Source organism: Microchirus variegatus, assembly GCF_963457635.1.
Source record: "Microchirus variegatus genome assembly, chromosome: 22".
Classification (NCBI taxonomy): Eukaryota; Metazoa; Chordata; class Actinopteri; order Pleuronectiformes; family Soleidae; genus Microchirus; species Microchirus variegatus.
In genome coordinates this window covers 10,828,966-10,849,942 of record NC_139823.1, presented here as the reverse complement: position 1 = coordinate 10,849,942, position 20,977 = coordinate 10,828,966, and the positions used below count along the sequence as shown (strand labels likewise).

The 20,977-nt window shown below is 42.1% G+C and overlaps 1 protein-coding gene across 1 annotated transcript; it reads right to left on the bottom strand.

The window, feature by feature from the left end:
- Positions 1 to 134: 134 nt before the first annotated feature.
- On the bottom strand, positions 135 to 20,792 carry ranbp2 (RAN binding protein 2). Its single transcript, XM_083908542.1, has 30 exons — positions 20,684 to 20,792; positions 19,104 to 19,171; positions 18,903 to 19,014; positions 18,586 to 18,738; positions 18,078 to 18,308; positions 17,840 to 17,982; positions 17,361 to 17,556; positions 16,973 to 17,113; positions 16,660 to 16,819; positions 16,322 to 16,503; positions 15,768 to 15,967; positions 15,386 to 15,509; positions 14,302 to 14,463; positions 13,893 to 14,030; positions 13,300 to 13,431; positions 12,874 to 13,104; positions 12,676 to 12,759; positions 12,277 to 12,418; positions 12,071 to 12,165; positions 7,491 to 11,979; positions 7,073 to 7,150; positions 5,830 to 6,006; positions 5,144 to 5,230; positions 3,675 to 3,850; positions 3,284 to 3,554; positions 2,966 to 3,058; positions 2,707 to 2,861; positions 2,351 to 2,624; positions 1,639 to 1,988; positions 135 to 1,123 (listed from the first exon to the last, which is right to left on the bottom strand). The coding sequence occupies exons 1-30, from the start codon at positions 20,753 to 20,755 to the stop codon at positions 818 to 820; spliced, it is 9,222 nt and encodes a 3,073-aa protein (XP_083764668.1). The 5' UTR covers positions 20,756 to 20,792; the 3' UTR covers positions 135 to 817.
- Positions 20,793 to 20,977: the final 185 nt, after the last annotated feature.

The following is a 20,977-nucleotide window of genomic DNA, read 5'->3' as shown; positions in this document are numbered from 1 at the left end:
GAAAGCCTTTTAAAAAAAACACCATGTGTTAATTGTAAAGCAACTTTATTTCTCCTTTGTCACACTATTTTGGTACAACAGGCACCGCTTCCATGTCAATTATGATCGTCTCCAATCATAACGCCATCGCCTTTGGAAAATCTCGCCTGATGTTTGTTAACATTGTGAGATGACTCGTGTTAACGGTGCGTGGGCAAATACCAAATTGAATTATCTGCACACAAATCCATTTGAACAAAGCAATGCTTTTTGCTTTGTTCAAACCGTTTGGACAGAATGCAGAGGGAACGGTAACAAATCGACCTGACGCATTCAAAGAACAACCTTTGTGTTTTAGTTAAGACTTCTTCAAAAGAGAATAAGCAAATGTCTGGAACTTGTGAAATGGACCAGTACAATCAAACTGAGCACATGCAAGACAGAAAAAATAGACATTACAAAAGTAATCAATGTACAATTATACACACAAAATAAACAAAGTATGGGAATTTTCTTGATAGATCAAGATGGAAATGCAAAAGAGCAACGTGATGGTTCCACGTGCCTGCACCCGCATGGTAATACACCATGTCATTAGCTTTTTAACTATATTTCTCAAGCTATTTCTCTTTTAATTCCTAAATCCAGGCCATTGGAGTCAATTTTATAGGATAGAAGGTCTTGACCAGCAGTTCTGTGATCAGTATTCAAATTCTGACTTGAGATTCAGGTTTAGCAGGAGTGTATGAACCACATGGGGAACACGGGATTATCCAAAGTCCTTGTTGGCCTTGAGTTCTAACCTAAATTGAGCTGTTGATCCTAACATTTAAAAAATTCACAGCTGCCCACAGTCTGTGATGACCAGCTTCTTTGTAGGCGTGCCTCCTTTCGTGCCCAGCTTCCCCATCTGCTGCACCACGCTCATTCCGTCCCGGACCCAGCCGAAAGCCACGTGTTTGAAGTCCAGGTGTTCGGCTTTCTTCAGCGTGATGAAGAACTGCGAGTTGTTGGTGTCGCGTCCGCGGTTGGCCATCGACAGAATACCCGGGCCTGTGTGCCGAATGTCGAAGTTCTCGTCCTCAAACTTGCTGCCGTAGATGGACTTGCCTCCTGTGCCGTCGCTCTTCGTGATGTCACCTCCCTGAAACACCAAGGGAGGGGGGGGGGGGGGAGGGGAATAACAAGCAGGTATGTTTAGAGTTTGTTTCCTGTAGCAGCTATAAAACTCATACAGGTTCGCTGTGACACCTAAACAGACAGACAACTCCTTCCCTTTCCCAAACATGTCACGAGAAATACAGAGGCCTTGGATCCAGCAGCAGGATTATTGCTCCGTTTTATACGACAGTGACACAAAGTGTGCCGTTATATTGTCCCGTGGTCTGGTTCAGCAGCCTGACCGTAAAACTCAAAACCAAACTGCAAAAAATACAATTAAAAAAAACCTGTGCAAAGATCATTGGTCAACCAATCATAAGTGATTTTTATGAGGCACACAGAAAAATTATGATCGGGCAAGCAGAAACGGTGAACAGTTAAATAATAACATTTTATGTCTTCTTCAAGTCTAATCTGTATCTGCTTGAAAATAACAATGGTTATCTCTTGATTCGAAAATAAGATACTGAAGGCATCTAATTTTCACAACCTCCTCACCTGACACATGAAGTCTGGTATGATTCTGTGGAAGATCGAGTCCCGCAGTCCTAAGCCTTTCTCGCCAGTGCAGAGAGCCCGGAAATTTTCCGCCGTCTTCGGCACAATGTGGGAGAAAAGCTCTATGGTAACGGTGCCCAGAATTTCGCCGTCAGCGGACACTTGGAGAAACACCTGCGGGTTAGTGTCCCTGGAGTGCTCTTGAACTCTAGACATCTGTGGCGAGGAGAGGCAAGAGTCTTCACTTAGAACCAATCTTTTCTGACACTCGCAGAATGTCTTCTTGAAGGACTCGGCCAACTCGGGGGTTTTGAACTTGGCCGCCAGCTGCTCCACTGCACCGTCGCCGTCTGGGGAAAAACAAGAGACCGTCATCAGCTGAACCACTGGTTTAAAGAGACAGGAAAATAACAAGAGCAGTGTGGGTGTTTATTGTCTAGGATTTGCAGTCTCTCTGTGATTGGAGATGTGGGCTTTCATCACCTTGTTTAAACCTTCAATCCACCGAGTAAATTAACATCTTGTACATTTTTTTCAGTAATAAATAACGTATGGTTACTCCACTGTGACAGCTATAAGCTGCCAGCACTAGGAAGCCTTAATTTCCATACGATGCATGAAATCGAATAGCGTGTGTGCTAGCTAACCCACATAAGCCTGAAACTATGCAGAAACCAACTTCATTGGTAACTGGTGCCGTGTGTAGTCGTACCCGAGTAGTCGGTGGCGGTCCACAGTAGCGCGTTCGCTGCAACGTTCATAGGTTTGAGCTCCATCACCTCTGTGATAATATGGTTGGCGCAAACCCTGAACACCTGCTCTCTTCGCATCAAGATTCGGTAGAAGTGTTTGGTCGGGTGGAAGAGGATCTTGAGGTCGCCGATACCGCGCTCTTTCCACTGGCCAAGGTCTCTGTCCCACCGGAACAGCTTGGCACGCTCCTTAAAGAGAATTTCCTCGTCCTCCTCACCAGACTTTGTCTCCACCTGAAACACACAATTGTGTGATGAGCTGTCATTCTCATTCACTTCATGGTTAGGACACATTTTAGGAAACATTTTTTACGACCTCTGGGAGCGACACTATTGGTTCAAAGTGAATGTCCTCATTATTGGGAGATTCCTCTTCATCGCTGCCCTGGTCGTCACCTCCTTTTTTTGGTGCCGAGTTCGCTGCGACCCCAAACACCATTGCTCCAGCATTCGCCCAAGAGAAGCTCGAGTCTACAACAAACAAACAAAAACAATATGTGGTGAATAGAATTCTACTGCAAAGATAACTTGGTGGATACATGTCAAAACGACTGTGAGACAAACTTTGAGCTAACCTTGGTTTCCAAATGCATATTCATCTGTGTTTTTTGCCAGGTCTGCAAATGACGAGCCACCAAGTGAATGGAAACCAAAGTCGGAAGTGGAGTCTGCATCAGAGAAAAACAGATTGAACAAAAAATACGTTATTCACACCTCTTATTTCTGTTTGCAGAATTCGAAGAACATGGTGTCGTGAAATGAACATAAACTGAAGCTGATGATTCTCAGTGTTTTTAGGAAAAGAAGCAATTAATCAAATTAATATAATAATAATCATTGATAATAAAAAAAAGTACAAGTACAGGAAAGTGAAGACCAGTATGTGTCTATACCTTGACTCGTAGTGGCTGTAGAAATGGTAGAAACTGCAGTTTCGGTGTTGGACTCCAGCTCTGGACTCTTCTTCGTTGACAGGTCGATTGGACAGCTGCTGCTGCTGCTACGCACTTCACTCTGAGTCTCTGTTGGCTGCTCTGAGGTCTGCTCCTGTGGTGTAGATGTGCCGCCCACAGTGTCTGTGCTGCTGGATGACGGGCCTGGTGCTGGCTCTTCTGAGGCTACAGCAGTGCTGCTCAAGTTAATGCCCATCGTTAACTGGGCATCCTGACACCAGGGAAAGGGATAGGGGGAGGAAAAATATTGTAAAATAAAAAGTATTTCGATCGAGAAGCTTATAGCTGTGTGTGAAATTGTACTATATTATTATTCTACTGTATCCTTTACCAGGTCTTGCTGAGCTTTGCGGACTTCGGTCTCAAAGTCTTCAGGCTTGTCGGGGTCTGTGTCGCTGTCTGTGGTGCTCAGGCCACAGAAGAAAGTGGGTGGAAGCTGGAGGCTCTTGGCCTTTTCCTCCTCCTGCAGTGTCGGCGTCTTCTCCCACACCACCTGACAGTCTGGCTCTGGATGCGACACACACAGGTTCAGGGCTAGAGAACAATCGCTTGCCGTCATGGCAACAGTAGACATGTTGAAAATTGTTGTTTATCGCAACCCTAAAGTGTCAGACATTGATCCAAGCAAGTGGTGCAGAATCTGCATCTTAGCAAGTGCGCTGAGGAACTTTTAAAACTACATTGAGGGACTTTGAAAGGTTGTGATGAACGGTGTTGAAGAAAGGAATTGGGTACAAGAACAAAGGATAACTTCAAACTGTGTTTAAAAACTTTGAAGTTGTACAGCCACGGGTCATCAAAGGACTCCTGACTTTGATGTTTTTCAAACAAACAACCCAATGCATCGGTGTTCTTGTCCCCCCCCCCCCCCATATATCCCCAATGTTTGCTTTCACCCCAACCGGTCGAGGCAGATGGCTGCACATCTTTGAATTTAGTGTTTATTCATTGTGTGAATTGTTGGGTTTCTCTGCTCTCCAAGATGTTGTCTATGTACAGAGCCATGAGATAATGTATGTTATGATTTGGCTCTACAAATAAAATGGAATTGAATTGACACTAAAACAAATTTCTAGCGATCTGGTTAGAGCTGAAACAATTAATCGATTTAATCGTCAACAATTTTGATCATCGACTAATTGCTTTGAAGCTTTCTTTGCTCCACAAAGAAATCATTAAAACTGAATCATTTTGACATTCGACAAGATCATCAATGATCTGATCAACGTTTTTAAAGTTTTCTGACATTTTATCGACCAAACAATCGATTACTCGAGAAAATAATCGTTAGTTGCAGCTCTAGATCCAGTGTCTGTAAGGGCGTGCTTTGGCATTTGTGTTGCTAATTCTAAGTTGTGGCCTTTCTACAAGCAACTGGGTCTGTATGTAAGAATATGGAGCAACAAACTTTTTTTAAAGGGACTGTGGGAGGGATGGGAGGCTTTGAACTGGAAATCAAGAACTTGTGATTACGATCTTCGAACTGTGGCGAGCAGCATCACAGCTCTCAGCGTGCAGCCTGCTGACAATGATTTGAAGAAGAGGACTAAACCAAATTGCTGCAAAATCAAAGAAGGTGCACACCATCGCTTGACAGCGGGCATTCTTGGCTTTTAACTGACTCTGCACTATTTATGTGCATGTACAGTGACAATAACTGTTGTAATGACATTAAAGCGATCCCGGACACAGGCCGACAGACACACAGACAGCAACCTGAGTGGCAACCGCAGTACACATGGAAAAAGAACATGAGGAAACACAATACAGAATGAGCTAATGCAGATATGACATACATACCATCACTACATGCTGCGGCTCCTTCCCCAGGAGGATCAGGGTACAGCTTTCCATTCAACGCTTTCACTGCAGACTCGTAATCCTCGTCTGAAAATTCAAGTATTACATTTTTTTTGTTATGTTCTTTGAGAGGAAACATCTGTTAATTATTGTTCCCACTTCACTCTTACAAACAACAGACAAAAAGAGGACACCATAAAAATTGTTCATACACCAGTATGTACAAGCTCTTTACCCAAAATTATAGTTTTTAATGGTAAAATGTAATTATTGTTACCTATGAACTTTCAAATTTACTGTTAAATGAAATAAATAGCAGCACACATTATTATTTCTTGATTAAGATGTCAAATTATAGATATTATTCACTTGCAAAGTGGTTTTATCTGAATTGAATTTTAGCTGAAGAAAAAGGAAACTAGATTAGTTGTTTCCAGAGCATCCTCAGACACGGCCAAGAATTACCAAATCATTATCAAAATAAGTAAATAAATACACCCAGCTGAGGTCTGAGATATAAAAATTATATAAAAATACATAATTAGTTAAATAAAGAAAGTAAGCTCTATTTCTATACTGTAAATAAACTGATGTAATAAAACAATGTCATAATATTGTGGTGAATAATCCAAGACGTTCTCTTAGTATACATTTTCATACTCGTGTTTCATGTCGTTCGCTCTCACCATCAGTTTCATCATCACTGGAGTAACCCGGTTCATTCTGGTAGCAGAAGAAGGTGAGCGGCAGCAGGAGTTTCTTGGCCAAAGCTGCCTGTAGAGCAGTGGGTTCCCTGACAAACACAACCTCCACTTCAGAGTCATCCTCTGACCCTGCATCTCTTCCTTCAGCCTGTGGGGGCCCTATGACACAGAGATACAGTTGAGGTAGAAAGATTATGTCGTCAGGCTCTTAAAGGAAACTGCTAAGAGCAGCGGAAAATGAATCCGCATCCGCTTTATTCCCTTAATAACCGCAGGTGTTAGTTCCACACGCAAAAAAAGTCATGCACAGCAAAAACAAATGGCATGCATTCCATTTACAGTTGGATGAGACAGCATTTCTGTATGCATGTCTCTGTGTTTTCCATTTTATTTTGCAGGCTACACCAGGTGCTGCTCTTGCACTCCACCAGGACACATGATATCGTCAAATTAAATAGCATCAATAGCAGAGGCCAGACTACACAGGGAATAGCATTTCACACTGTTGCTACACATCCTGCACTAAAAATGGAGTGTGCTGACATTGACACCACACACTCCTTTGTAAGAGAACACGGAGTAATCTTCTCAGCTCATTTTTCAATACTTATTACACTTTAGATTGTGTATTTGCTCTGATTAAAATCCTGTTTTGAGTCTTAATTTTAAATGATCACATACCCATGATCAAGTTTAATGTATGAGATCTGACTTACTTCAATATAGAATCAAGACTACCTTTAAATTTATTTAGACATGGGTTTTTCCACATATTTCCATATTAGAAAAAATAATACTGAACTAGCATTCACCTAAGAGAAAATAACTCCCCATTTACCGGATCTAATCTACTTAAAGTATTGTAAAGATGGCAGATATAAAATTTAATCCTGTGTTGTTTTTTTTAACTCATTCAGTAACTACTGTATTTATACAGTACATACATAATAACATCCACATTTAATTAGCAAGTACTGAAAATGCTGTGCTTTTCCAACTTCTACCTGTGTGAGGCACTCAATTCTTGTGACAATTGATGAAGTTTTATTCTAAATTATTAAAATGCTCTGTGCAGCAAAAAACTGCACCTTTGCACTCTGGACATGCAACACATTAGCTTCACTGTTTTTTCCACTCCGTGCATCCAGGTTATTACTTTCAAGTAGTAAGGGCCAGTCAGGTGATAGCTGATAAGTGTTAGCACACACTGTAGTAATGAGAATACCTGGGGGTTCAAATTGGCTGGTTGAAGTGCTGGTCCAAAAAGCCATTGGGTTATCTTTGAAAAGCCTAAAATCCAGCCCTAAGGGGTGATGGGTTGTTGGGTGAAGAGAAACTAATTGAGAGGTTGTATCAACGTCAAGGCCAAAGGTGTTCAAATATAAATGTGAAATACTTGTGCATGTAGTAAAAAGAAACAGCATTTAGTATGATAACTGCTACATGCGTTTCAAATGGAAAATTGTGATTTTAATTAAATTCCTATCCTAGTGAATGAAGACCGAGAAAGGGGTTTGGCCAGGTCAACTACGACGAACATGGGATGGGTGATGGAACAAGACAACAAAGTAAAAATAAAAACAGTCCTGACACTCATTCAAACACAGAAAATCTATGTTAGGATATTTTCTTTTGCTTCTTACCTTGCTCTGGGATTTTGAAAGCAGGTGCTGCAGGCAAGCCCTTGGCAAGAAGTCCAGCATCTCTGGCTTTCAAACTGGATGGAGATTCCTCAGTCTCAGAGTGAGATTTAGGACTGCCAAAAATCTTCTGAAGACTATCAGTGCCAAAGACAAACTTAGGAGGAGACACCACTGTCTTTGAAGAGTTGACTGGTGTTGGAGACACAGGTACACATTGCACACTGTTGGGTAGAAGCTCTGTACGTTCCTTCGTGGTCTCCTCCAGAACAGCGATTGCTGCACTCCCACATACAGCCGGGGCAGCAGTCTTTGCCGATTCTTCGGGCTCAGTGTTTTGGGATGTGACAAGTCCTGATGTCACTGGAGTCATAAGTTCCTTTTTATCTTGTGCAACCTTAGCCTCCTCAAATACTTGTTTGAATGTGTTTGCGGTATCCAGCAGCTTGAATCGTACAGCTAACTGCTCAATATTGCCCTCTCCTTCTTCAGCAAAGTCCATGGCACTCCAGACCCAGGCCTTGTCAGAACCTTTCATAGGCTCTAGCTTCATGGCAGCCGTGATCCAGTGGTTGGCACAAATCTTAAGCACCTGGTCTCTCCTCATTATTAACCTCACTCGTTTGGTATCATAATGCTGTAATACCTTGAGGTCTCCGATACCCCTCTCCTTCCACTGACCCAATTCCTTATCATAGCGATACAGTTTGGCCCGGTGACTGAAGACTATCTGTTCATTTTCCTCTCCAGTAGAAATGTCCACCAGATCAGGCAGGGGGACTACAGGTTCAAAGTACTGGCCATCCCTTTCCTCATCCTGCTCATCGTCAGTACCTACTGATGATCTGCTCTGGTTAAGCTTAGCAGGAGACTTAGAGGGACTAATGCCAGGTTGGAAGCTGAAGCTAAATCCACCCGTGGATTCTCCAAAGCGGAAAAGATTTTTTCTTAGGGGGCTCCCGGCGATGGGCGACGCATAGACAGATGAGTCAGTAGTGTTATCTAAAGCGTCTTCTCGTAAGTCGTAGTTGTCCCACTCCAAGGTGGGACCAAGAGTTTCACTATGAGCTTTGATTGCAAGGCTTGAAACATTGCTAGACGTTGTAATATCTGCTTGTGTGTCATCATCTTTTATCTTTGTCTTCTCATCTGTCAAAAAGAATTTCAAGTCTTTCAAACCAGATTTCATTTCCTCTGCTTTCTGAATGAGATGTGCTGTTCTACCCGTGTCAACAAGCTTGTGGGGAGTTTGTAGAGGGATATCCAAAAGCAATCTCTGACACTCTTCAAACTTCTCCTTAAACTCCTCAGCAAGCTCTGGGGTTTTAAATTTAGCAGCCAACTGTTCAAGATTAGCCTCTCCATCAGAGAAGTCATTGGCCAGCCACATCCATGCTTTGTCTGAGCCTGCCAAGGGTTTAAGGTTCATTGTGGTGGTGATCCAGTGGTTGGCACACACCTTCAGAACCTGCTCTCTCCTCATGAGCACTCTGAGCCTGCCATTGGCGTTGTTTTTCAGAAATTTGAGGTTCCCTACACCACGCTCTTTCCACTGACCGGGGTTTGTGTCAAATCTGAACAGTTTGACACGTTGAGAATATAGAACCTGCTCATCTTCCTCTCCTGTCACTAGGTCAACCTTATCAGGCATCTGTACCACTGGTTCAAACTGAATGTCATCATTTTCTTCTGTTTTATACATGTCATCATCCTCCAGCTCATTTGAGGCAACTGTTTTGGTAGGGGTTGCCTGAAATGATGATAACACCTGCTCACCAGCTCCAGCGAAACCCTTGAAATTTGGATCTTTCTGGCCAAATTGAAAATCACCTCCAGAGGACTTTGCCAGGTCAGCAAAACTGAATGTATTGGGTTTTCCAGTAATTAATGGATTTTGTTCTGGTTCTTGTTCAGCTGGGTCCACTGCTGGTGTAGATATATTTTGTTTCTCGTTGTGTTTGTCAGCTATGCTTTTCAGAAAACTGGAGGCTGACCCTGAAGGAGGTGCTGGATCATCAGTTGAGGGGGGTTCCGTTTCAGTGTCTTGAATGCCAAACTTGAAGCCACCAGAAGGGATGGGCATTGAGAAAGAGAAGCCTGAAGAACTGGTGGTACTAGAGCCAGACTGGGGGGCTTCAAACTTGAAAGAAGCAGCTGAGCCTTTATCTTTGTTTTGACCAAACTGAAAAGTGCTGCCACTTTCAGCAGGAATTGCGGATCCAGTTCCGGTTGGCTGACTTGACAGAGTCTTGGTTCCAAAGCTAAAGTTAAAGGTTGAGGCACTGGGAGCAGTGCTGGTTGTACTTTTAGCAGTGGGATTTGGTGTCTGACAAGACACACATTTACTGGCAGAGCCATCGTTTCTCACCAGACAAGTGTCACAATCCCATTCTCCATCCTTCTTACCAAACATGGCTTCTATAGAAGGTGTCTCGTGTGGGGCCTGGCAGGAAACGCATTTAGCAGCTGATGCATCATTTCTAACCAAACAAGCATCGCAGTCCCACTCGCCGTCTTTCTTTGCAAACTCGGTCCCAAATCCCGACACTGCTGGCAGATTTGATGATACTGGAGCACCCACTTTTAATTTAGGAGTTGGATTTGGGCTACTACAAGCGGCACATTTGTCAGCAGAGGCTTCGTTTCTGACCTCGCATACATCACAGTCCCACTGCCCAGGCTTCTTGCTAAACTGGGCACCAAACCCATAGTCACTAGCAGATGAAGAGGACTGCACTACAGGTGGCCCTGCAGCTGGTGTGGGTTGTGCTGCAACAGTTGTTTTAGCTGAAGATTTAAGAGCTTTACAAGACAGACAACTATCAGCAGTGGCCTCATTACTCACAGAACAGGTTTCACAGTCCCACTGTCCTGGCTTCTTTCCAAATTGAGCCCCAAAGCTAGAACCAAATGAACTGGTTACTGTATCAGCAGGTTTTGAGGTGCCAGTCCCAAATGTAAAAGAGGTCTTACCATCTCCAAAAGCCCCAAAAGCCCCAAAGCCAGTAAATGTAGAGACAGAACTACTAGGTTGTGATGAACCGGTTCCAAATTTGAAAGCAAAAGTACTGGCTTTGCCATCACCAGCAGCATTAAGGTCTGGCTTTGATGTAGCGTTGGGATTGGAGCTCTGACATGCAACACATTTCATATCTGTGGGCTTATTTCTTAAACAGCACACATCACAGTCCCATTCCCCTTCTTTGATTGCGAACTGTGCTGCCAGTGATTTAGAATCTTTTAAGCTTCCCTCTCCCTTTTCCTTTTGAACTGTCTTTTCAGGTGATTTGACAACAATTCTCTGGGCTTCCTCAAATTTAGCTTTGAAAAGAGATGCCTCATCAACAGTTTTGAAGCGGATTGCCAGCTGTTCTGGCCTTGGTTCTTCATCTGCATAATCGATGGCTTTCCACACCCAGGATTTGTCAGAACCAGCATTTGGTTTCAGGAGCATATCAGCAGTGATGTAGTGATTGGCACAGATCTTGAGGACCTGTTCCCTTCTCATTAAAAGGCGGACCTTCCCTTTAGTGCTGTGTTTTAAAATTTTAACATTGCCAATACCTCTCTCCTTCCACTCTTTTGTCTCTGTGTCAAATCGATACAGCTTCGCTCTATTGCAAAACATCTCCTCCTCCTCTTCCTCACCAGTTTTAACATCTACTTTATCAGGGAGAGGTACAATGGGTTCAAAATGAGGGCCATCCTCATCCTCACCACGAGTACTGTCATTGTCACTCTCTGCTGCTTTTTCTGCCTCTGCTGTACCACTGGATAACCCAAACACTGGCATGGCAACATCACCAAATTTAAACGGCTGGTTCACTTTTCCGAACAGACTTCCAGTACCAGTGCTTTGAGTAGTATCAACAAAAGAGAAGCTTGGAACACTTTTAGTACCAAAGGTGAAAACGCCACTTTGGCCAGTGGGCTGCTCCTGAGCTGGAGATTCTTCTGCAACAGTCTCCTGTTTAGTAGGAATGTCTGATGTAAGGAGACCAAGTAGGGTTTCACTGTGCTTGACCTGAGAAGCTGGGAAGGAGAAATCTCCATCATTGGATTTAAAGTTGGAGTTGAATTTGAAACCAGCTGAAGGTGTTGACTGGGCAACCACCCCTGCTCCAAAACCAGGTACTTTGGGAACTTCAGCAGGTGCTTGCTGGCTGAATGACAGTTTCCCAAAGTCCACGGGCTTACCCTCTACGCTCTTTGGTGTCTGAGAAGGGACAACAGACGGCTTGGTGAAGTAGCCAGGTTCAGGTAGAGGCGGGTTAACGGTTTGTTGGCTTACATTCTGGCCATAATATTCTTCACTATATGGGGAAAGTAGGTTTGTGGCTGGTGATTCAAATCGCAGAGGGGCACCAAAAACTTGCTCTTGTGGGGGGTAAATGCAGGGTGGGGCTGTTTGCAATGGAGGCGTGTGAGTGGGCTGCTGGTAAGCATACATATGCTGCTGAGGTGGCATACGGTTCATACCATACATTGGGCCCTTTGTTAAAAGAGAGAAACAAGAAAAATGTCAGTCAATAGTCACTGAACAAGTTTTCAAATAAAAATGTAAACTGGATTAAAATGATCACCTTAGTGGGGGTTACATTTGCTGCAGTGCGCAGGAGATACTGAGAGTTATAAGCTGGAGACTGGTTATAAAACCCAGAGGGACCTGTGGTGGCAACTAAAACAAACAAACATGTATTTGATTTTTTGTTTTTTCACAAAAAATATGTCCAATACTTGAAGGGGAAAAATAAAAGTTCAATATTTTTATTCAGTGTAGTGTACATACCTGTTAGGGGGGCACCATGGTATGACTGAACTGGTGTAAAAGACTCCTGTAGGCCTTCAGCCCCGTAGCTCTCCCCATACATCTTATGATGAGGAGAGCTTGCATTCCCTGAAGCGTTGTGCCTCAGATCATGAACTTCATTCTGCAAAACAAGCAACTTAAAGTGAGTTAACATTACATAAAGTGTAAATTATACATTAGTTTCTAGTACTTTAGCAATAGCAGATACAACAAATTAATACAATTCACCAGCCAGCTGTTGGAACATCTCCAACATTTACTGCTTTGAATGTCTATCAAAGCCTAAGACAATATTGGCACATATGAATATTTCCCTCTCAGTGAAATCTGTGATGAGGTTGCATGATAGTAAAAAAAACAAAAAACTATTATACTGACCTTGAGGGCTTCAACTTGCTGACACAGCATCTGAAGGAGACTTTTCTGGTCCTCCACCCACTGAGGTGGCGTCTTTGGAGAAATCTGAATAAGAAGTGAAAGAAATGATAACAAGTGACTAATTGGTGTTCTAAAGGTACATTTCTATAACCTCAGTTTAGGGACTTTGATTCAATTTCAAAAACAACCTGAACGTACCAGTCTTTTGGACGGAGAGATGATGCTTTTGTTGGGAGACGGAGTTGAAAACTTGATGTGTGAGTGGGAAATGGTGGCACTGGTTTCTGTAGGATGAGCTGGACTCGAGTGGACTGGTCCTCTTTGACCCTCCTTCTCCTCCTCCTCTTCATCCATTGCCTCCCCATTTTCTCCTAGCTGCTGGTTCACATCATTCAGGAGGTCGAGAACTTCCTCCATGGACACAGGCAGCTGAGACATAAAATGCACACTTGTTATACTGCTGTAAATTAAGGCTGGGTTCAAAATATCTATTGTCCAAATTTAACACGTAATTTCCTGTTTCTGGTGCGAGAAGTATCATGTGACCCAAGCCAACATCTTAACTAAACAGCTGAGTCCGCATGTGTCATTAGATCTATTATTTTAAAAGTTCAAAATATGTACCTTCTCAAAGTCATCAGCATTGGCATTGTAGATCTTAGCCAGGTAGGTCCTGAACTTTCTCAGATAAGTGATGCACCTATCTTGGGTTTCCTCAACCCCATTACTGGCCTCCTCCGACAGCCGCTGGTAGATCTGCCAAAAAGACAAAACAAAACAAAAAATATCAGGACATGCACACATTCAGCTATAATATTTTAGGCATATCAGTCTGATTTAACAAATCCCTGTGAATTGAGGATCATTGTTTTCCAAAATGCAAAAGACATAAAACATAAATCTATGTACTGGATGTACAAACTACTGATTTAGACTACTTCACATTTAAACCAATGGCATCTATAAAATGTATTACAACTGGACTTGTATAGCAAAGTCACAGTCTGAATTATAAAATCAATCTTAAGTCAGAATAAAAACATTAAAACTGGAGATCAAACATTTAAGACTATTTTCCCCAATGGGAACATGCACAGGTCACATCTGTAGTTTTGCATGTAAGAAATATTTATGATGGTGGCAGCACTACTGCTGGTCCAGGAACTGGGCACCCTGATCAAGAGCTGATCAGGTAGACCATGTCAAGAATGATTTACCTGGGCCAAATGCCAGTTGGAGGACATGTTATTGATGGTTTCCAATGTAGCAATGGCCTCCTCTGTCCTGCCTTCAATATCGAGGAGAGCTGAATATGCTATCTTGAATTCCTCTTCGTAAGTCTTCACAGATGATATCTGCAAGATGAGATTTGAGCATTGGTATTAGGTGCATGCAATATTTCCTACAGTGACTCAAGTGGGAATCACATTTGACAAAAATCACAAAATGTAAAATTTATTTTATATGTTATTAAATAATAATGATAAAAGCTGGTATAAAAATGGTTAATTAAAGAGCCAAAAGTCAGCAGACTCAGGATAAGGCCACAAGGTGTGTACACCCGTTACAAATTCTATAAAAAAATAACAAAAATAATCCAACAGTATTACTAAAAATAATACTAACCTGAATGTCTTTAGAGGAAAAGTGAATGAAGAGGGGGTCAAGGGGTTCAGGTATGCTGCGTCTGTTTTTGATTTTTTCCAACAGCGGGAGGACGACCTTCCAGTAGTGGACACTACGACCAATGTACTCCTTCTGGTCATAGTAGGAGTTTACTCCATCACCCTGGGTAATTAAACAAGCGAAAACAACTGAATGTTAAAGAGAGAATGTGCACTAGGTAAGCAAAACAGGATGCACTTTTCATCCAAGTAGTTTCTTCAGTTGTAATTTCATTTTTGGATTCATTCATTCATTTTCATTGAGTAATTTTTCGCACGAATGGATATCACATTCAAAAGTAAGCACATAAGATTATGTATGCAAATTTAAAAGTTGGTTAAATTGGATAATTAGCGATGATTTGTTAATCGTTAATAGATGCGTAAATATTTTCATAGGTGGTCACTTTAAATATTAGACATTATTTAAAGTGAGAGGCTGGGCAAACGTGTAGCTGGCTTCATTTCACTGCCCTTTGATCTCTTCTGCTGATAACATTAGTGCTTTGGTTTGGTGTGCACCCCCTGCTGGTATATGCTGTAACTACACTGTATTTGAGGTACAGAGAAATGACAAATAGGAAAAAAAATATGTATTTGGTTAACTTATTATTAATATTAATATTATTAATAATAATCTTGCACGGTTAAATTATTAATGGAAATTAAGTGACTAACAGTTAATCAACATCCCTTGAATTGGGCTATTTGGACACCTTAAAGTTAGTCACATTAATGAGTAGTGGAGTGAGTGACAGAAATGAGCAGATGTCTCTGAGCAGTATCTGGCAAGGTGATGAGAAATCCAAGTAGTGTCTTTCCATCTGTGCTGAATGTCTACTACTCAAAACAAAATGGGTTGCTTATACACTAGTGCAATCAAGTACAACATTTGAGAGAATTTGATACTTTTAGATTATTCTAAAGCTCACAAAAGTCTCATTAGTAAAAGCAGCTCTTTGTGTCAAATCATGAATTCCACCTTGCACCAAGAGACAACACTCAAGCTGAATACTGCCTGAACTTGTGTTTGCGTATCTGTGTACCGTCTGGTTAAGAGACTGGGCCCAATGGATGGCCAGTGCCGGTTGAAGTCCATGTTTCTCTCCAGCCCTCAGAGTTTTCAGTCCATGTTGAACAATCATCCGTAGCTTGGCTGACATGCTGGGGCTATAAGAAATTACAAAATATATTTGGATGGCAGTTACATCACAAATGCGACAATGTGTGTCGTCATAGGTGAATATCAATAAACAGTAATCAAACACAATAATCATTTGTAATATCATTATATTTCGATGTGTTGCGTGTTCCAAGGAATTTTGCTAATTTATATAGTCACTAACAACTTACATACATACAACTGATATTGTGTATGTGTGATTCAGTGTGATTCAGTGTGAGCTATCTCCGAGTTGTCAGACTCACGCTGCTCGATTGTGAATGAGGCTGTAGATAGCATCCCACCACTCCCTCTGTCTGTCAGTGGTTAAGAGGCGAAGGAGAGGAAGGGGAAGGCAGCGAGGCTCATAGAGCTGTTGTTGTTGCTGCTGGTTCATTCCACGGTTGATCTTCGCTGTCTCTTGGAACTGGCAGTGGCTACAGAACACCACACCAAGTAAAAACACCTGAACAAATGAAACAAGGCAATAGTCAAAGACAGCACAGTTTTTTTCCAAGTCAAATAATAATAATAAAAAAGAATAAGAAAGAAACAAGATTAAATGTATCCTCACTATAAACCCTTACACAGATTAATTCCATTGCCACCTGAGGCTTTTAATCTGTGATGGAAAAACATGTGCATATTCTGAAAGCTCTAATAAAATGCTGTAACAGGATTGATGTAATATATATTCTCTCATACATTCTGTTAAACTCCTGGGATTTCCTGAACCTTGGAAATAAGTGCAAAAACCTAATTCCACTGAAAACCCTGTGTGATATAAACCCTTCAATCGAGCCCAAATAGCGGTACCTACCTCCAGGTCGAGTAAGCAGATGGATTCTGGTGCATCCGTGTCCAGTTTGGAAGTTTCCAGGGTAAGCCTTGGAAAAAGTTGGCCGAGCCAATCCCGCAGCGCTGGTCTTTGGGCTAGAAATGTCCACTGCAGCCCCACCCAGCTCAGATGTTGCAAGTCACCGCCATGCAGTTGAATGGAGCCTACAAATGATGCGATACAGTAATGTACAAGTTCTTAAAATACTACTGCATTAGTTTGTACAAATTGATCAATTGTGTCATGTTATTTATACATAAGACCCTAGTGATATAGATCTTAAAGCTACATTAGTACTTGGTCAGGTTATTCGTTTTTACCAGTGTCATATTTGGCCAATTGAGATAGCTCTGGAACAGACGTGTTGATGGAACGAATGTCATCATTGGCAATAAATGAAGATCCAGTGGAGGCCTGCGGTCCAAACAAGAGTTCAGACAGGGAGTCCCGACCACTGCAGTTTCCAAATGCCTCCACCACCTGCACACAAACAACATAACATCATTAAGTCGATTTCTAAAAATCACTGTTTAAATGTAAGGGAAGTAATGAGTTATGTTGTTGTTGTTACTAAAACTGGCTACAAAGGCTATAACCTTCAAGTAAACTGACTAAAACAACAAATGCACAGACCTCGCCGATTGAAGTAGATGAATCCATGCTCATATTGAGCAGCATGTGTCCAGCCTGACTCTGTCGATCATTGGCCAGTAGTTCGAGAAGCTGTGGCGTTGACTGGTCTCTTTTAGTAACTTTAAGCTTCGGTCGAGGGACCTGGTGGAAGGACAAAACACATCAATGTGGGAAAGTATTTTCAAAAGGTTCTTAGCAATGTTTGCTAAATAAAACACAAATTAAAGAGACAAAAGAACAAAGACGACATGACTTATGTCCTATTAGGCAGCTGTTTAAGTGAAAAGTGTGGCTTTGTCCACCTTTGGGCAACAGCACGACAGCATTTAAGTTACATTACAGGTCCGGCTGGTAGTGGGTATATTTAGATTAACAAGTATGTCAGTACCTGGTATGCTAGCAGGTAACAGAGTGCAGCAAAGTCCGCAACAACCCTCCAGGATTGCTGGCGATCCTGAGCCAGCTTCAACAGCAATGTGGCAGCATAAAGGTAGAGGTGACCTCTCATCTCCACAAACGCCTCGCACAGATCGTCGGTGTAGCGGCCTGCAACGCTGCTCAGGACGTGCATCGTTTGATCAAAACTGCCCACACACAAAAGCACATACACTGTTAATGACAAAGAGTTTCCTGTAGTTGTGTATTATTGGAATTAATACAAACATTCACCATGGTTTCTATTTAACTTTATCATAGCTCTATTGTGATGGAGGAAGTTGGCAACACCTCTAATACACACACACACACCACTGCAACAATACTTTGTTCTTCAAAATGTCAAGTGTAATCAGTCGCACATTTATATTACCCACTGTGTAACATTTCAAGTGTATGCATTCAATAATAAAAGACGTCAACATGACTAACCCTTTGAGTGCGTCAAGACTAGGCTGCACTCGACTCTCGGACAGTGAGATTCTCAGCAGGCTGCTGTGGGCCAACAGCAACTCCCTCTGAAGACGGCGACACATCTTTTCATTGCTGGCTATGCTGGGCTGAGCCAAATATTCCTGGGAAATAAAAGGGTACATCCATTTTCAAAGTTAAATAGGTTAGAGGTAAGGTTAAAAGCTTTCAAAGTTTTTTTTTTTAATTCCATGCTCACCTTCAATGTGCGCACCACAACTGTGTACCACTCCAAACTACGGCTTAGCGCGCCCCTTTTCTCAGCAGCCAGGCAATGCTTGACAGCTTCATCGAGTCGACCATCCTGACAGAACAGCTGAACCAGCTTCACGTTTACATGTGCATCACTCGGCCTCACTGCCAGCTCAGCCTGGAGGAGGTCGAAAAGTCGGTTCCAACCCTGCTGACCCTGACGACTTAACAGACGCTCCTGGATGTAGTAGCAGAAATAATATCCTTAATAGAATCCTTTTCACTTTTGATGAATCCCATTAATGACCTTGACTGTGCCAACCTGCCAGTCTAATTTTTATTAACAGCTCTGTCATAAACCAAGTCATTTTACACTATTATTAATGAAAGAGTGAGAGCCAGAACAGGCTTTGATTGAGGCACAAATGTAGATTGGTATCAGATGAGCTGCAGAAAACGTTTGACAGATAATGTCACAGAGCTTTTAATGGCGGTTCAGATGAAAGAAACCTCACCTTCAGGTTGAAGACTGCAATGTTTCCCGGCAGCAGCTTTGCCGCCTTCTCCACCCAGAATTCTGCTCTGCTGTCACACTCTTCAGTATTAACCAGTAACTCAGCCACCTTCAACACCAGGTCCCTCTGGGCTGGGTTCAGGTCCACTGACCGCTACACACATACAGAAGAGAAGGAAAGCCTTTAAGAGTCTGTTTTTTTTCTTCAGCCTGTAGAAAAGTGATCGATCCAAAGGACAAGGCACTTTCAAAACAAAGGTGGGGAAAAAAGGTCAAGTAAAAGCTTTGCACATTCTTCTCAAATGTGTTTTTTCCTACCTTGTAACATCCTACTGCTTTATTAATGTCTCCTTCTCTCTCATACAGCTGTCCAAGGAATTTGTGTGCTTTGGGATCCCTCTGTTGGACTTTGAGATACTCTGATACATGTCTAGGAAGAGTATGAAACAGTGAGGTTACAATCAAAGTATTGAGAAGCAATAAAATGTGCAGTCAGCAGTCACTAGATAATGTGCTCACCTTTTTGCAAGTTCATATTCTTTTGCTTCAAAGTACAATTTAGCAAATATAAATCCTTTGACTGGCTTCTGGAAAAAAACAAAAAGAAATAAAAGTTAAATATTATGAGCAATTTTAATAATCGTTTCCAGTTCGAATTATGCTATGATGGCAAATGCTATTACAGTATAACAAGATGTCTGCTGGCTGTTCATCAGCCCTGATCTAGCAATACTGACTTGATATGATTAAATACCTGTATGGATACTTGTTTGGATTATGTGGTGACACTGCCAGGAAAACAAATAATGTTACATACCTGTGCAGTGTGCACATAATGATAATATGCACCTTTGTTTGCATGATAACAACAATATGTTTTTATTGTGTTGGGTATCATTGCATTTGATTGAGAGTGCAAGAGCCATTTTTGTTGTTTTTGGAACCTCCAACCAATTCCTTGACATGCAGGATGTGCCACATGCGGAATGGAAGGAATACTTTAATTGTGGAAGTTTGGAGAGGTCAGCAGCAACCTGTGTGGCTTATTTTGATTGGCAACAAATCCACTACAGACAGCATTGCAGAAACATACACAACAGCAGAACCTTTTGTGCCTCAGTCCTGTGTGGATTTTGTTCAATTCCTGTTATTTCTGGGACCTGGTCAGTAATAAAACTTGCATAGGCATTTACTGTTAGAGATCCTAGTATTATCCAGACTGTGGATCATACCGTTGAGAGGTGACAAACAACAAGTATTTTAGGTCCATTCTTACTGTCAAGCTTGATTGTTTTTTTAAAACGTATGTAGGAGATTTAAAACTTTTAAAGATCAAACAAATGTACTATTCAGCAGAACTGAAACTTAAAATACACTGGCACGCCTACTGCCTCTCCATATTTTGTTTGTGGATGCAAGAAAGGGAGGGACGATGTTATTGCATTCGTGCTAAAACTACTGACAATAAGTTTAGCATATTGACATATCACAACCAGGATCCTGAGTAATCATCACTATTTCATATATACAGTAAGAGTGACTTGAAACCAACGTTCCAACATCACGGGTGCTATGTACAGTATATAATTAACAACAATAAGAACAGCTCTCTGTGAATATTTCAAATGTTGGTGTTAAAATTCACCGTTTATGTTTTAGTTTGAGTAGTGCTCGAGGGTGTTCACACTAAATGCAACATTAGCATGACGATACGGAGGTCCTATAACAGTTACTTATCCTATAATATGTATAATGGCGAGTGAAGTTGTCCCCTGGCGTACTTTTCTGTAACCACTTCAAACTGTATAAGCTAGAACAAGCTGCCCGAGGAAGTGGAGGCTAAACAGCTAGCCTGCATGCCGCGCATTTCCCGAGGATAAAAGGGGAGGAGAAGACGAGGAGCTCGCGCACCGGCACGCTAACGTTCGCTATGCTAGCCGGAGAAAATTAATGAAACTTTGATGAGAATACTGGACTCAAGCAAAGCGCGTTGCCGTCGGTGTAACTGTATCTTATAAGCGTTCACGTATCCAGGTGCCCAGGCTGACACATGCTGGCTGACATGTTTGGGGCTAGCATTAGCCGCCGGGTCAACTTACCTCTTTGAGTGAGGGAGAGGAACTCTGAATTGAGGAAACGTAACGATCCACTTCGGCCTTACTTCGCCGCATGGCCTCCGCAATAAGTGCCACTTAAAGAGTAAACGAAGGTTCACAGAACACCGGCAACTCACAAAATATATATATAAAAAACTATCAATATCGGCGCGATTGTCACTCCAGTGATCCGCTCATGGTGCTACTGCTGTTGCGCAGTCGTCGTTGCCGTCAAATGGTGGGCGAGCGTACTTGAATTAGACCAATGAGAAGCAAGAATTCCGTATGACGTGTGTG

What these genes read in the sequence shown, in the direction of transcription:
- ranbp2 (XM_083908542.1), bottom strand. Translation starts at nt 20,755, where the DNA reads ATGCGGCGAAGTAAGGCCGAAGTGGATCGTTACGTTTCCTCAATTCAG. An exon ending in AGTCTTGACGCACTCAAAGG is followed by an intron (nt 17,557 to 17,839) that starts GTTAGTCATGTT and finishes GTGTGTGGGCAG; the next exon opens with TTTTGATCAAACGATGCACG. An exon ending in TCTCTCCGTCCAAAAGACTG is followed by an intron (nt 12,760 to 12,873) that starts GTACGTTCAGGT and finishes CTTCTTATTCAG; the next exon opens with ATTTCTCCAAAGACGCCACC.